This window comes from Salvelinus alpinus, chromosome 9 (assembly GCF_045679555.1).
Source record: "Salvelinus alpinus chromosome 9, SLU_Salpinus.1, whole genome shotgun sequence".
NCBI lineage: Eukaryota > Metazoa > Chordata > Actinopteri > Salmoniformes > Salmonidae > Salvelinus > Salvelinus alpinus.
In genome coordinates, this window is record NC_092094.1 from 53,252,243 (window position 1) to 53,269,013 (window position 16,771).

At 44.1% G+C, this 16,771-nt stretch overlaps 1 protein-coding gene across 12 annotated transcripts in view; it reads right to left on the bottom strand.

Moving 5' to 3' along the window:
- myo9ab (myosin IXAb) overlaps positions 1-16,771 on the bottom strand; it is a 225,214-nt gene that overhangs the window by 91,732 nt on the left and 116,711 nt on the right. For 8 of the 12 annotated variants that reach the window (XM_071326669.1, XM_071326665.1, XM_071326663.1 and 5 more), the window contains exons 5-9: positions 14,802-14,901; positions 13,488-13,541; positions 11,524-11,624; positions 11,228-11,354; positions 5,567-5,656 (exon numbers count right to left, since the gene is read on the bottom strand). In XM_071326669.1, coding sequence (XP_071182770.1) covers positions 5,567-5,656; positions 11,228-11,354; positions 11,524-11,624; positions 13,488-13,541; positions 14,802-14,901 — 472 coding nt within the window. The remainder of the gene's footprint in view (positions 1-5,566; positions 5,657-11,227; positions 11,355-11,523; positions 11,625-13,487; positions 13,542-14,801; positions 14,902-16,771) is intronic. The other 4 variants (XM_071326664.1, XM_071326674.1, XM_071326668.1 and 1 more) reach the window with 3 other exon arrangements.

Here is a 16,771-nt window from a genome sequence, read left to right on the forward strand (position 1 = left end):
TGCATGCGGCTATGATTTGAAAAAGTAAACAACAACAAAAATGCATGCTCTCTGTTTCTTGCGTTAGACTGCACACGCTGGGCATTATTCACAAGTGACAATATTGTCCCCCATCAGACTATTCTCAATTTAATCTCGTCTTTACATATACTAAATAATATATGTGTGAAATTAGTTTTGATTTCGAATGGGCCATTATCATGCACCTGTCGGAAGTCGGGCAGGGGGTAAAAAGACGTTATGCACTTGAATAGCGAACGGAGGATGCTTTTCCCGCGGTTCGTTTTCATGCCAGCCAGGTAGGCTATACTCCGGTTGTAAAGTGAAGCAATGTGCTTAATATTAACAAAGATAAGAAAATAAACATAGTAAGCCTAGAGAAAACTGGCAGTTAACCAGTCGCTAATCGACTGGTTTGGAAGGCTATTAATGACCATCAGAGCACGGTTTTAGTCTAGTTACCATTAGAGGTCGACCGATTAAATCGGAATGGCCGATTAATTAGGGCCGATTTCAAGTTTTCATAACAATCGGAAATCGGTATTTTTGGACGGTATTTTAATCCTTATTTAACTAGGCAAGTCAATTAAGAACACATTCTTATTTTCAATGACGGCCTAGGAACGGTGGGTTAACTGCCTCGTTCAGGGGCAGAACGACAGATTTTTACCTTGTCAGCTCGGGGGATTCAATCTTGCAACCTTACAGTTAACTAGTCCAACGCTCTAACCACCTGATTACATTGCACTCCACGAGGAGCCTGCCTGTTTCGCGAATGCAGTAGAAGCCAAGGTAAGTTGCTAGCTAGCATTAAACTTATCTTATAAAAAACAATCAATCAATCAATCATAATCACTAGTTAACTACACATGGTTGATGATATTACTAGTTTATCTAGCGTGTCCTGCATTGCATATAATCGATGCGGTGCGTATCATTGCTCCAATGTGTACCTAACCATAAACATCAATGCCTTTCTTAAAATCAATACACAGAAGTATATATTTTTAAACCTGCATATTTAGCTAAAGGAAATCCAGGTTAACAGGCAATATTAACCAGGTGAAATTGTGTCACTTCTCTTGCGTTCATTGCACGCAGAGTCAGTGTATATGCAACAGTTTGGGCCGCCTAATTTGCCAGAATTTTACGTAATTATGACATAACATTGAAGGTTGCGCAATGTAACAGGTATATTTAGACCTATGGATGCCACCCGTTAGATAAAATACGGAACGGTTCCGTATTTCACTGAAAGAATAAACGTCTTGTTTTCGAGATGATAGTTTCCGGATTCGACCATATTAATGACCTAAGGCTCGTATTTCTGTGTGTTATTATGTTATAACTAAGTCTATGATTTGATAGAGCAGTCTGACTGAGCGGTGGTAGGCACCGGCAGGCTCGTAAGCATTCATTCAAACAGCACTTTCCTGCGTTTTGCCAGAAGCTCTTCGCTGTGCTTCAAGCCTATTAACTCCCGAGATTAGGCTGGTGTAACCGATGTGAAATGGCTAGCTAGTTAGCGGGGTGCGCGCTAATAGCGTTTCAAACGTCACTCGCTCTGAGACTTGGAGTAGTTATTCCCCTTGCTCTGCATGGGTAACGCTGCTTCGAGGGTGGCTGTTGTCGATGTGTTCCTGGTTCGAGCCCAGGTAGCGGTGAGTAGAGGGATGGAAGCTATACTGTTACACTGGCAATACTAAAGTGCCTATAAGAACATCCAATAGTCAAAGGTTAATGAAATACAAATGGTATAGAGAGAAATAGTCCTATAATGTCTATAATAACTACAACCTAAAACTTCTTACCTGGGAATATTGAAGACTATATTGAAGAATGTTAAAAGAAATGGCACATATTGCACTTTTACTTTCTTCTCCAACACTTTGTTTTTGCATTATTTAAACCAAATAGAACATGTTTCATTATTTATTTGAGGCTAAATTGATTTTATTGATGTATTAAGTTAAAATAAGTGTTCATTCAGTATTGTTGTAATTGTCATTATTACAAATAAATAAATAAAAATCGTCCGATTAATCGGTATCGGCTTTTTTTGGTCCTCCAATAATCGGTATCGGCGTTGAAAAATCATAATCGGTCGACCTCTAGTTACCGTGACTCAACGGTCACGTGGAATTTGACTGCGGTCATGACTCGTGACTGCGGTTGTGGAGGTAATACAGTCACCGTAACAGCCCTATGCTAAGCTATTATAATAGGAGTGTTATGGAAGGGGAATGGCGTTTAAGTTAGCTATGGTTGGTCAGACACAGGTCTGTGCTGTAACTGGAGGCATGTCCAACATACTCTACATGACAGAGAATTATGTCTGTTAGGCTTACATACTACACCTTTGTACTTTGATATGAACCTTCGGTAACCTTGCGTGCCCCTGAACGCAACCTTAATGTACAGTAGAGTGTCAGCAGGCAGGTACGTGTGTTTAAACCGATTCGACTAGGTCGAGGGGAGCACAAATTTATGAGGAAGTAAAAATATGTGATACACAACACATTTCTATTAAACGGACTAATGTGTTGTGTCCCTGAACGCACCCTTAAAATGTACAGTGCATTTGCAGTACGTGTCTAAACAGTTTCAACTAGGTCCGGGGGAGTAGAGAATCGTGACCAAGCAAAAATATGTGTTTTAAAAAGCCTCCTCTTCTTCCCTAATGCATTATTGATCTAGGCGTTATTTTTAGAAGTATGAGCTTCGCTGTTTCCTGCTCCCAAAGGTTATGTAAGTCCACATGCATTATGCAACAGTTTCAAACCACACTCCCAATCAAAACTGCTCAAAACGTCCACCAGGGATTTTCACACACGATGATGTGTCGCGTCAACGAACCTCCATTGTCAGGAAACGTCACAACCAGATTCAATTATTTACCACAATGGAACTAGAGTGCTAGAAATGTCAGGAAATGGAATTTGATGGAGAGAGAAAAAAAATACCTGAAAACAAAGTTTATGAGATGGCCAAATAATTAGAGGGAAGTTATCAGAGAGAGTTTAATAAACTGTTCTGGGGTCGAGTCTGTAACAAGGTCTTGGCTGGTGTTTGGTAATTAGAAGCCTTTGCCGTGGTGCCTAACAGAGTGGGCCTTGCTATTTCTCGCTAATGGCTCACAAACACGCTCCGTGAGCCACAGGAGGTGTAAAACAACACCCCGCATGAGACCGCAACGCAAATAACTTGCTAGCCTCTTCTCCGACGGGGTGTGTGTGTGTTTTTGAAGCGTTTCTGTCCAATTGGTTGCCTGTTTGTGATGCCAGTTTATAGAAGTGTGTGTGTGTAACACGTTTAACGATACTTGTTGGGACCAGAAGTCCCCACAAGAATAGTAAACAAACAAAGATTCAACCAACTGGATACATTTTGCCTGTCCCCGCAAGGAAAAAGGCAACTTATTTGTAGGGGGTTTAGAATAAGGTTAGGTTCAGAATTAAGGTTAGGTTTTGGGGTTAAGGTTAGGGAAAATAGGATTTTGAATGAGAATCAATTCTGTGTCACCACAAGGTTAATAAAATAAGACTGTGTGTGTGTGTGTGTGTGTGTATATGTTTGATTGTGTGTACGTCAGCTGCAAAGACATTTAAATAGCCTTGATATAGAGTGGCACTATTTAATCTAAAGCACATGAATGCACAGCAGAGCCGTGGTTAATTAAAACACACACTCTACCTCTCTCATTAGCCAGCATGCAGCAAGCCTTAGCTACAGTAGGCTTCTTTTTATAGGACCTCTCATGAAATAACTAGGTTTATGCTTGGTAATATATCATTGACAGTAGAATAAACTGGCAGGTATCCAACCAGTCAGGCCGTTCCTCATGTGTGTTAACCCCTTAGTTGGGAACAGAGAGGAGAAGCCTTACTACCGGACCAAAACAATCAATAAAACACTCTCTCTCTCACCTATCTGATGTTAGGAGGGAAAGGTTGCACAGAACCTATTGGAATGCAGCCCGAGTCAATAGAGAGATAGAGAGAGAGGAGAGAGTAAGGGTGACAGAGAGAAACAGAGAGAGATAGGGGGGGAGACCGAGTAAGGGGGAGAGAAAGTGGGAAAAGGGGAAAGAGAGAGAAAGATGGTATAGGCCTAGTTTCTCCTCTGGGAGCAGAGAGGAGATGTCTCAGTGACCAGGGGAACTGCTACGGCCTCTGCAGTCACTTATCCCTTTCTCCACAGTTGCCGGGCCAACAATAACCACAGCCTTATCCTACTGATGTACTGTAGTGTAGAGAACATGCTTGGTGCTGTTCTGTGCAGATTTCCTTCTGACACTGTGAATGGAATCTCTCTCCCTTCCTCGCTCCTTTCTCTAAAAGGCTCATGTTAGGCTGTGACAGATGGGGATTTCCATGCAGTGGAGGGCCCCTCGTTTTATTTCTCTGTCTTAACTCTCCACCTCCTCAGAGACCTCTCTCTCTCTCTCCACATTAAGTTATGGGGGACTTCCATAGCATTAGCAGAACAACAGAGCTACAGTAACAGTAAGTATTGAGTATGAATCGTAGCCACAGTCTTCCTATAGGATTACGTTTTTAAAGCCCATTGTCTGAGCCTCTATTACGACTGTATATGGAGAGGCTGAGGAAGACAGAGAAAGGATTTGGTTTCTGGTCCGGCTGTATATTCCAGTGGAGGTTGCACATTCCTAGGCGGAGACCACATGACTGTCTGGGGGGATGCAGCTCTTGTGTAGCTAGTCGCTAATGTGTAACCAGAAGGGGGTGGGATGGTGGAGGAGAGCTCCGTTATAGACTAGCCTTGTGTAGAATTTCCTCTGAAACACAAACGCCCCCAGGGGACCGGGGTGGGTGACAGGCAGGAACTCATATGAAATGGTTGAAAGCGAATGCTGGGCCGTGTTCATTAGGCATAAAAACTAAATAACAGTTCTGTTTGCTGTAGCAAAATGTTTTACAACTCTTTCCGTAAATGAACTCAACCCAGGTTTTGTATTAAGGTAATTTCAAATAGGCTCTCGGCGAGATTTGGCATACATGTGCGACAATGGCGCTTTTTGGCGCTAAGGGGGTTAACTCCACTTAGTAACAGGAAACAGAACGTCACAGAGGACGAGACCCACAACGCCACAACACCGAGGAATGGGGGTGGGGGGGGGGGGGGGGGGGCAGCGCCACCACAACAAACCCTCCTGAGACGGCCCCTTATAATCCCTGACCACTGACGCACTCTGCGGCCAAACAAAGCGACTCCGCGTTGCTTTCTCGAGGCCTTTTGGAATGTACTGTACGGCCCTCCCCCTGTGGACTACAAAAGCCTTTTGAGTTTCGGGCGGAAGGAAAGCAAATCCAAGCAAACAAGTAGTGTCCTTAAGAATTTCGGCTGTCAACAATTCATAAACACGACTCTATAAACGAAGCCCCTAAACTTTATACAAGATGAAATATCTTGGCGACTTCTGAAGCTCTGAGGCTGTGTTGTTGTCACTGTGGGGCCAGCTAGGGTTCAAAGCTGCCTGTGTGGTCTGGTGCAGTTGTGTTATTATGTTTGTTGTCATAAAAAGAGCAGGAAATCTCGTGGTCACCTCTGCCAGTTTGTACGGCACGATCAGCCGCTCTCCCACCGTGACAGTCTTCCTGGTGGTTAGCGCCTCGAACAGCATCTCCTCCTTCACCTGCGGACATAGACAAGCACAAGGTCAGTCAGAAAGTAGAGACAGGAAGTCACTCTGAATAGAGTGCATAGCTATTAGTTGCATACACACTAACAACAGATAGCGGTTAGCCAATACTCTACCCAATCCTCTCTTTCTAAGTGACACTGACATGGTTAGCTTCCTTGTGTAGAGCAGGACACAGACACACACGCTCACGCACGTGCTAGCCTTGAACTCAGCAGACAGCCCATTGAGAGAGACAGATGTCACTGCACACACATCTGACCACTCATCCATCCACTGGGATTAAGCTGACAGCTGCTGCTGAGGACGCGGCAGAGGGTACCCTGTGTGTGTGTGCGCGCGTGCGCGTGTGTGTGCGAGAGAGTGTGAAGCGGCAGGGTGTTGATCTTAAACACCATCATGGCTGTTTTTTTTTCTTCAGTTGCTTCCTTTATAAATGGTCTTTGATGTAAACAGCAGCATTTGTGAGGGACACTAATCAGATTTAAGTTCATACTTCCTGGTAATCCCCCACTGGGTGCGGAGCTAATTCTACTGCTCACTGATTGGTCTGTGCTTCATGACTGTCGCCTGGTAACCGCGCTTAGATTCCATTCTCTTGCAAGGTTTTTAATACATAAAAAAATAAATCTGTGCTGTTACTGTATATTAATACATTTCTCAATCAAGCTAATGGGAGATGTGCCCTGAAGCAAAGCCCAAACTGACCATGGAACTGTTTTACTGTCACAGTCCCATCAGGTAACACTGTCCTAGCTCCACCTCGCCCTACTGGGCTGAAGCAAAGCCCAAACTGACCCTGGAACTGTTTTACTGTCACAGTCCCATCAGGTAACACTGTCCTAGCTCCACCTCGCCCTACTGGGACCCTGAGGTCCGGCCAGAGGAACCAGTCTGTCAACTCTACCATCTGACCCTGCTCCACTTCCTCTTCCTGTTCTGCCCCCCCACCCCCACCCACAAGAAACAGGAAGTCCGAGCCAGTCATATTCCCATTCATGCATCAGTCTACACTACAGCCAATTAGCTTTCCCTGTGGAAAGTGCTGCTCACGTGACACCACAGTGTAGTAAACGCAAAGATGGTGAATTGGTGACCGGTAGTTCACCCGTGGTATGATATGATACATGTTTATGTTCTAGATATTTGCTGCTTACGTTCGTGGTTTTGAGGTGATTTAGGCATGCTTTTAGAAAAGCGCTAACAGCTATCACGCCCATTGTTTTGCAGCGGACACTAGTGCTAAAGCTTATCCCTAGCCAAGTAAGCAAACCCAAATCTTTAGTTGCGGGCTGTCACTCAGCTGTATAAATTAATTGCATAGTATCTAATAATTTGGCCGAACTATCCCATTAATTCAGCAAAACCCTGCCTTGTTTGAATAATGTGACACCGTGACTACTGTACCAGAGGATTGAGAAACCCCAGTATTTCCTTTCGATGGTGCTTCTACTGTCTCCGACCCTGAACATGTGGTGAGCATGTGCCTCATCTCACGTCCACATAAATCACATGGTACTCGCGGCACAAAACGACTCTCTTCCTTTAAAACGCCCTACTGGTTCCCCTTTCTGCATAATACCCTGTGGCACAGTTGTCAGGCTTTCCAACACACTTTGATCATTGTTTTATCAGTGACTCAACAGGGTAGACTGCGTAGTCCTTGTGGTTTGTGTCCGTGGGTAGAGCGACGCAATCCCTCACTTCTGAGGTAAATGAGAACAGCATGTGCCCACCGTCGAGTAGGCTCCGGTCAGAGTTTCTACAGTAAGTTGACCTCAGCTAGCGGTTACGTCATGGTTATGACAGCGTTATGTAGGCTTTATGTCAGTATTGCGGTTCTACTGTAGGAGGGAGATGCAGCAGGGCACAGAGTGTAAGAGGTGTGGTTAAGGATGTGGGCGTGTCTAATGCAAGCCCAATCCCACAAGGCACTTGTGTGGGTTCGTTAGCACTGCAGTGGAAGCGTGAGTCAGAGAACTGGGGCTACAATACATCCAAATCCGATGCCCTTTTCACACTAATCGAGCTGATCGGAACTGTACAGTGCTGGCTCAGATATTTTCCTTTTCAGCATGGTTCCAGCAACTGTGGTGTATACAGGCTGGTTGCGGTACAGTTTCCCACGGGCCGATTTGGCTCAGTTCTGTAGTGTGAAAAGGGTCAAGAAGTCTCCTTTGTAAGGAGAATGTGATCCGGACCCCAAAAATAAGGACACTCTTCTCAGCCCATGAACAGCTTCTGAATAGAAATAGATATTCTATGGACCTCCTGTTCTGTCTAGTTCACGCATCTGCCATGCTTTTTCTTCCCGTTATGTCTCCCACTTGAGTTCCTCAAATGGAACACGCCCATTGTCTAATCATGTTAGTCCTACAGTATAAATGTCTAGCTTAGTGTGTGTGTGTGTGTGTGTGTGTGTGTGTGTGTGTGTTGGTCCTAACGGGGCTTTGGCAGTTTCAAAATGAGACCACCGTGTATTTACAGTGGAAGTTCAGCCAGCTCTGCTCAAACAACCATTTCAACAGTGTCAGCTTTTGGGGGTGACAATGCTCAAACAAACTGTCAGGAGTAGGATGTGATTCGTTAAGAGTGGTGTGTATCTCATTGGAAATATTTGATTTACGAGGGATTTCTTTGGGCTAGTACCCTTGCATTGGCCTCGTCGCTAGCCTGTGGCGATCGAAACCATAAAAAACGATTTGCAGTCTACGCAAACATTTGAAAACAATTCAGTGACGAATTATGGATGCCATGCCACAATTGATTGTGTGTGTGTGTGTGTGTGTGTGTGTGTGTGTGTGTGTGTGTGTGTGTGTGTGTGTGTGTGTGTGTGTATTGCACAATGTTCTGGCTGTCATGAGCTCTTGTCACCCAGTTTTCAAAAGACATCTCAATGGCGAAAATGAAAACAAGTCTTATCCCACTGGGCAAAAACTGGTTGAAATCAACGTTGTTTCCACGTCCTTTCAACACAATAATGCAATGTGATGACGTTGAAATCAACGTGGGAAACTGATTGGATTTGCAAAAAAGTCAAAGGGATTAGTATTTTTTTCACCAAACTTTTAACCTAAATCCAATGACACGGTGCCATTTTCTGTTGATTTCACGCTGAATTTACGTTCGTTGACAACTCGAACAAATGTAAATCAAAACACGACGTTAAACTGACGTCTGTGTCCAGTGGGATGACTCCATCAATAAAGCCAAACGCAAAATGATAAACTATCAAATGATACACTGCATGCAACCCAAATCATCTTGGAATACATCCCCATCTCCAAACTGGACACGAGGTGATACAGTGAGTTAGTAACAAAGTCCTGTTGTTGCTACTCTGCGTCGAATACTGTGACTGTAAACTGATCCAGTGGCATTCCTTACAGCCATTAAAATAGACAGGAATCAACGTACCAACTGCAGCGCATGCGTTCTACGATACAAATGAATGTGTAATGTTTCTTTTACATTGCTTGTGTACAGGCCAAACAGTTTATCATGTCAAGAATGAATGTCCATATGTACACTATTCAAATCTCTCGGTGTCTGTCTGTAAACCTGAGCTGAAAAAAATTGAACACATATTTTGGAGAAAAAAAAGAATGAACATCCTCTCGCCTCAGTCATGGGTAAATCAAATGAGACTTCTAAGCCTCGAATGATACAGTTGAAGTCAGAAGTTTACATACACCTTAGCCAAATACATTTAAACTCAGTTTTTCACATTTCCTGACATTTAATCCTAGTAAAAAATTCCCTGTCTTAGGATCACCACTATATTTTAAGAATGTGAAATGTCATAATAATAGAAGAGAGAATGATTTATTTCAGCTTTTATTTCTTTCATCACATTCCCAGTGGGTCAGAAGTTTACATACACTCAATTAGTATTTGGTAGCATTGCCTTTAAATTGTTTAATTAACTTGGGTCAAACGTTTCGGGTAGCCTTCCACAAGCTTCCCACAATAAGTTGGGTGAATTTTGGCCCATTCCTCCTGACAGAGCTGGTGTAACTGAGTCAGGTTTCTAGGCCTCCTTGCTCGCACAAGCTTTTTCAGTTCTGCCCACAAATTTTCTATGGAATTGAGGTCAGGGCTTTGTGATGGCCACTCCAATAACTTGACTTTGATGTCCTTAAGCCATTTTGCCACAACTTTGGAAGTATGCTTGGGGTCATTGTCCATTTGGAAGACCCATTTGCGACCAAGCTTTAACTTCCTGACTGATGTCTTGAGATGTTGCTTCAATATATCCACATAATTTTCCTCCCTCATGATGCCATCTATTTTGTGAAGTGCACCAGTCCCTCCTGCAGCAAAGCACCCACACAACATGATGCTGCCACCCTCGTTCTTCACGGTTGGGATGGTGTTCTTCGGCTTGCAAGCCTCCCCCTTTATCCTCCAAACATAACGATGGTCAATATGGCCAAACAATTCTATTTTGGTTTCATCAGACCAGAGGACATTTCTCCAAAAAGTACGATCTTTGTCCCCATGTGCAGTTGCAAACCGTAGTCTGGCTTTTTTATGGTGGTTTTGGAGCAGTGGCTTCTTCCTTTCTGAGCGGCCTTTCAGGATATGTCGCTATAGGACTTGTTTTACTGTGGATATAGATACTTTTGTACCTGTTTCCACCAGCATCTTCACAAGGTCCTTTGCTGTTGTTCTGGGATTGATTTGCACTTTTTGCACCAAAGTACGTTCATCTCTAGGAGACAGAACGCTCCTTCCTGAGCGGTATGACGGCTGCGTGGTCCCATGGTGTTTATACTTGCGTACTATTGTTTGTACAGATGAACGTGGTACCTTCAGGCGTTTGGAAATTGCTCCCAAGGATTAACCAGACTCGTGGAGGTCTACCATTTTTTTCTGAGGTCCTGGCTGATTTCTTTTGATTTTCCCATGATGTCAAGCAAAGAGACACTTGAAGGTAGGCCTTGAAATACATCCACAGGTACACCTCCAATTGACTCAAATGACGTCAATTAGCCTATCAGAAGCTTCTAAAGCAATGACATCATTTTCTGGAATTTTCCAAGCTGTTTAAAGGCACAGTCAACTTAGTATATGTAAACTTCTGACCAACTGGAATTGTGATACAGTGAATTATAAGTGAAATAATCTGTCTGTAAACAATGGTTGGAAAAGTTACTTGTGTCATGCACAAATTAGATGTCCTAACCGACTTGCCAAAACTATAGTTTGTTTACAAGAAATTTGTGGAGTGGTTGAAAAACGAGTTTGAATGACTCCAACCTAAGTGTATGTAAACCTCCAACTTCAACTGTAGGTCATAATATTGCAGGTCAACCATACCATAGCAGACCTGAGAACAGTCCTTATACTAATAACTGTTGTAGGGTAGCATTGTTCAGTGGCTTTTAGGGATCGGAAGTAGCTCTCAACATTGCCTGTCAACACAACAGAAGGCACTCCATTACCTCGATGGGTGGAATGTGAAGGAGAAAAAAACAAGTGACATCGTAAAGCACCACAGATATCAGAATCGACGGGTCAAACAAACGAGTGAATGAATGACTAATTGACAAGGAGGTATACCTCGAGCAGCTCCGAGACGGTGGGCAGCACCTCTGGGTTACAGATGTCTATGGAGTCGTCCCTGTAGGACTTCTTCCTGTAGCGGATGTTGCCCAGGTGGAGGATAGCAGACAGCAGGGAGAAGATCCTACCAGACAGGAAGGGAGAGAGGGAGGGAGTCAAATACAAGTTAAGATGAGGATAAACCTAGACAACTGCATTAGAAATGATGGTGTGGAAAAGATGGAGAGAGAAAGGGAGAAAGAGACAGACATACGGGGCGTGTGTGTGCGTGTGTGTGTGTATAATGTACTTACTGTTTGCGTGTGGCAGGCAGGAACCCCACCATCTCCATAGCCAACTGCAGCCGCTCAAAGTCGTGCTTGAGGTCCTCCCCTTCCACAGTGAAGCAGTCCTGCTGAAGTAACGAGTACCGCTATCAACAGACAACACTTGACCATACAATATACACCTGTACCGTAGAATACCACACACACACTAACTATTAGGCATGTCTTACAAACTCGAACACTACTTTTGACTCAACCACCCTGCCGTATCTTTTTTATAGTTCACATCTTATCTGATTTACTGAATCTATCAACATTTTTTAAAATCAGGGATAGTCAATTTCGGTCCTGGAGCTCTGGTTTTCATTCTCTCCTTCTAATCAGGGTTGATTGATAATCATGAATCAATAATTTAAAAAATATATATATTTTTAACTTAACTACTTTGGTCCTCCAGGCCAGGAACTGAATAAGCCTGCTTTATACAACAGCCTTGTGGCATAGGAGTGTTTGGTTGCTGTTCTAAGGGAGGTGGTCAAGCCAAAACACACACAAGGTTGTCTTTCCGTGCTCGGAGCCTGGTGGCCACTGGCAGGGCTAACAGAGAGCGGCCTTCCTCTCAGTTCTAATGATGGGGCAGAGAGCAAACACACATACACACGAAACAGGATCGGCTTCTAAAACCATTTAACATTCTTCCCTACTGTTTGGATTTCTTTACAGTTTCCAGGGTACAGTGGGTAACGGGCAATTTCTGAGGTGAAAATGTGCACTTTCTCCAACATGAGATTTGAGGCTTTTTTCAAATGCCAAACGGCGCAATGCGATATGTCAAAGGAAGTTGAGAAAACAAAAGAGAGATCATTGTTGGACAGTTCCAACTTGGAATCTCTGGGCCTACACCAAACCCTTAACTCTGGTACTCCTCTAATCAAAACAAATCGGTTTAGACACGGAGGGAATGACTGAAGAAAGCTCCCTTCTGTTCTTTTTACCTTCTCAAACAGAGAAAGGTATTTTATTCAGCACATATGCTACTGTTTACTTACCACGCCTTGTCATTAAGTTAACGCTAAATGTACATGGTGAAAATGTTTGGGATAAAATTCGATACATATGGCATATAGCGTTTAGCGGTGTTCCCACTTGGGGCCGAATTCTGACTTGAGATACTGTCTGTGCGCGTATCTCAAACGATTCTTTTAAAATCACACATTGATATCAGTGCGAGAAATATTTCAAATTAGGATTGGCCCCTTGTCCTAATCACAGACTTTAGCGGTAAATGCCCTTTGACAGGCCACCGGTGTCGTGTGAGAAAGTGCTCATCATTCAAAATGTGTTCTACGACAGCATGCTTCACACCCAAGCAATTCGACCAAAGTGAACCCAAAAAAGACACGGAAATACACCCACCAAGCCAGAAACATACCACATCCCAAATTTAAAAAACGGCAAACATGTTTGGTCATTGTGATCTTGTGTCAGACGCTCCTTGTGTTTGTTTATGTTTCAGAGCATGTGAGTGAGTGAGTAGAAAAGAGAGGGAAAGAGTACAGCCAAGCTGTCAGGAAGCGTTGGGGAGGCACAGCGCGACAGACAGACTCTGACATCATCTCCTCTGGCTCAGGGGTCAGGGATTGCAGACGAAAGGGCAGGGAGGTCATAGACTCACCCCTGAGACATGCCATGTAAACAGACACTCAGACGGGGGGGGATTTGAAGCAGTATCCCAGATACAGGACATCACAATGACCACTACATAGACCACTATAAGTGAAGGGTGTGCAGACAACGGCAGGGAGACAACACACTGAAAGATATCGACACACACACTCCAAAAACAAACAGGAGTGTGTTCTCACGTGTGTGAAGACGTGACAAGGGCCGAACGCCCAACCCAGCACCAAATCGACCCCACATGTACACAGACACACGCGCACGCAAAAGAGGTATGCACAACTAAACACACACACACACACAATACTGACCAGCTCGCTCTCATAGTAATTTTCCCAGTGGAGTCTGTGAGATTTCTTTGTCATCTGGAAGTAAGGTAGAGGGGGTTAGAGAGAGGTATGTATACACACACTCAAACACACTCACTCAACTGACTAGGAGATGACGCATACTGTTAATACACGGGGGAAGATTCACTAAACTGTTCTAAACACACACACACAGAGACACCACAAATCCCCAAAGCTGCGATAATTACATCCATTTAGCAATGACCTCATCTGAAAAATGACTGACTCTACTGGTTTGAATTGCGGAGAAAGATCTCAGTCTTTCCAAGAATGTTTTCGAGGGAGAGAACAGAGGGTGACACACTCCAGACTCTCTCTCTCTCTCTGTGGAGACACATGGACACAGGAAGGACGTAAGAGTAACAGAACTGCTCAGCTATGGGAGGAATTCACACCCTGCTCCCAGATAGGGTTAGGAGTGTTCACTGGGGATGGGCTACATAAACAGACAGACACAAGCAAATGCTGCCGTGCATTGCACATGACAGCTTCTATTCTTTACTAAAAAAAGGAGAAAGGACAACAGCAATCTGTTCGGAGAACGTCCTTTGTATCGCGCACGTGTTTCACAGACACGTATACGGTCACGGTCATACAGAGAGAGAGAGAAAGATAGAAAGAGCGACAGAGAGATACAAAAACACAGACTGCTTTGCACACCGTGAACACACACGCCGTCGTCACAGGCGCACACACACAAACACACGACACTGCCAGCTCCGCTGCACGAGCCAGGAATCGAGATTAACTCTCCACTCGTGCTGTCGCCATGGAAACAGCGGTGCATAGTAACAGACGGTGTGGAGCTGGGTTTGTTGTCGTGGGGATTAGGGGTGTTTTGGGGAGGAAGAGGAGGGGGAAGAAAAAAACGGTTACTTTTTTGGGATGCCAAAAAATAACCAAGGAACAAAGGATTCAGATTTTCACCAATGTCCTGTGAATCTGCATATGCATCTGTTGCCAAAGTAGGCAGATGTGTACACACACGCGTGAGCACACACACGCGAGCTCACACACACACACACACACAGTAGCGGTGCTGTGAACAGACGCACACTCGAAATGTGGGTCAAAGCAATCAGCAGCCAGAGGTGTTCAGACGGGCTCCATTTAGGAACTGAAGCGTGAGACAAACATCCAACTGAAGTGCACCCATTAGCGTCACCTGCAGTCTAAAAAGCTCTCTCGCTATTACATGTGGCCACAGGATACACACACGAATACACCCATACTACATCCTGATTCCGTGTGTGTGTGTGTGTGTGGAGAGCCCACCTGGTTGAGGTAGTGGTACTCCTCAGGTTTGAGCAGGTGGAAGGCCTTCCTCTCCTCCTCACTGGCTCCAGCCAACAGGTAGTAGAACACATGGTAGTTCCTGGAGAGAGGAGGGAGACACAGGGTTGCCAACGTCGTGTTCAATACGGCACACAACCGAACACGTTTTAAAACAATTTGCAACGGAAAGAGAAAAGCGTTTCTTATTGGACTGGTCCATGTCGTCCCTTCCCCTGTTTCAGTCTGTTTTCTTATGTCTGATGCCCAATGAACACAACCCAGATTGAGGTAAAAACAGAGTTTCCAGATTGACATATTTAACATGAGATTTTCTGACACAATATAGAATAAGAGAGTTCTGCTGAGTGGGCCAATGGGTTAGAAAGAAGAACCAGACGGATGATTTAACTGACTCTTGACCACATTGACTTGTCACATGTGGATTTAGCTCCATAGACTCCAGCCTAAGTCAGACTTGTTTGATGTCACGCATTGCTGCCAACACAATACAGTGTCGTACACACACTTAGCTTGAGTACAGAGCTATCCTGTTGACAGCAACGCATGACTAGAGCCGAAAATCGGAAATTTAAAATGTGCGACATGCACATGGAGCTCATCTGATATCTCCCGAAGCAAAAGTGTGGTCTCTTACGACCGTGAAAGCAATAGGCAAACCCTGTAGAGACTCAATCCGCGCAACACATTATAGACAGCGAGAGGTTGCATTTCCAGTGAAAACAAAGAAACAGTACGTCGCCAGAGTATTAAACCATGATTAGGCGTGACAAAGACTGGGAGCTTTCCAAATGAGTGTGTGTCTACATGTTTCCAAGACAAAGAACTGTACATTTGTACTTCGGTAGGTTCAAGACTTGGTCTAAAACCTAACACTTATCGGAGTGGACACTGTGGTTAACAGTGAGATGGCCAGCACTCTCTCTCTCTCTCTGTGTGGGTGTGAGTATGTTATAGAACCCCCCCGGTCTAAAGGAGAAGGCTGGGAGGTCTGGTTTGAGTTTGAGCCGCATCAATATGGCCGCCTGTGCTGTCATCACGATGAAATGGAAACCTTGGTGGCCAGTGGGGCCAAATTCAGGGCTTGGGGGATAAAACCACCGTTTTAAACCTATTAGGGATTTTGTGATTTAGCGATGAAGAATATTATGATGGGTTTTAATGGGGCTGCGTCACGCTACAGAAACAGGAGAATGGCTCCTGACCTACAGGCCTTAATTGTCCAGCCTGTCCCATGTACAGTATATAGAAACATTAAAACACTGGACACTTACCGTTTCTTTTATACTGTTTTTCATACTGTGTGTGTGTGTATATATATGAGATTCTTCAAAATAGCTACCCTTTGCCTTGATGACAGCTTTGCACACTCGTGAAATTCTCCCAACCAGCTTCATGAGGTAGTCACCTGGAATGCATTTCAATTAACAGGTGTGTTAATTGGTGGAATTAATTGGTGGAATTTCTTTCCTTCTTAATGTGTTTGAGCTAATCAGTTGTGTTGTGACAAGGTAGGGGTGGTATACAGAAGATAGCCCTATTTGGTAAAAGACCAAGTCCATATTATGGCAAGAACACCTCAAATAAGCAAAGAGAAACAACAGTCCATTACATTAAGACATGAAGGTCAGTCAATCTGGAAAATTTCAAGAACTTTAAAAGTTTCTTCAAGTGCAGTCGCAAAAACCATCAAGCACTATGGTGAAACTGGTTCTCATGAGGACCGCCACAGGAAAGAAAGACCCAGAGTTACCTCTGCTGCAGAGGATAAATTCAAGAGAGTTACCAGCCCCAGAAACTGCAGCCCAAACAAATAACAGACACATCTCAACATCAACTGTTCAGAGGAGACTGCGTGAATCAGGCCTTCATGGTGGAATTGCTGCAAAGAAACCACTACTAAAGGACACCAATAAGAAGAAGAGACTTGCTTGGGCCAAGAAACACGAGCA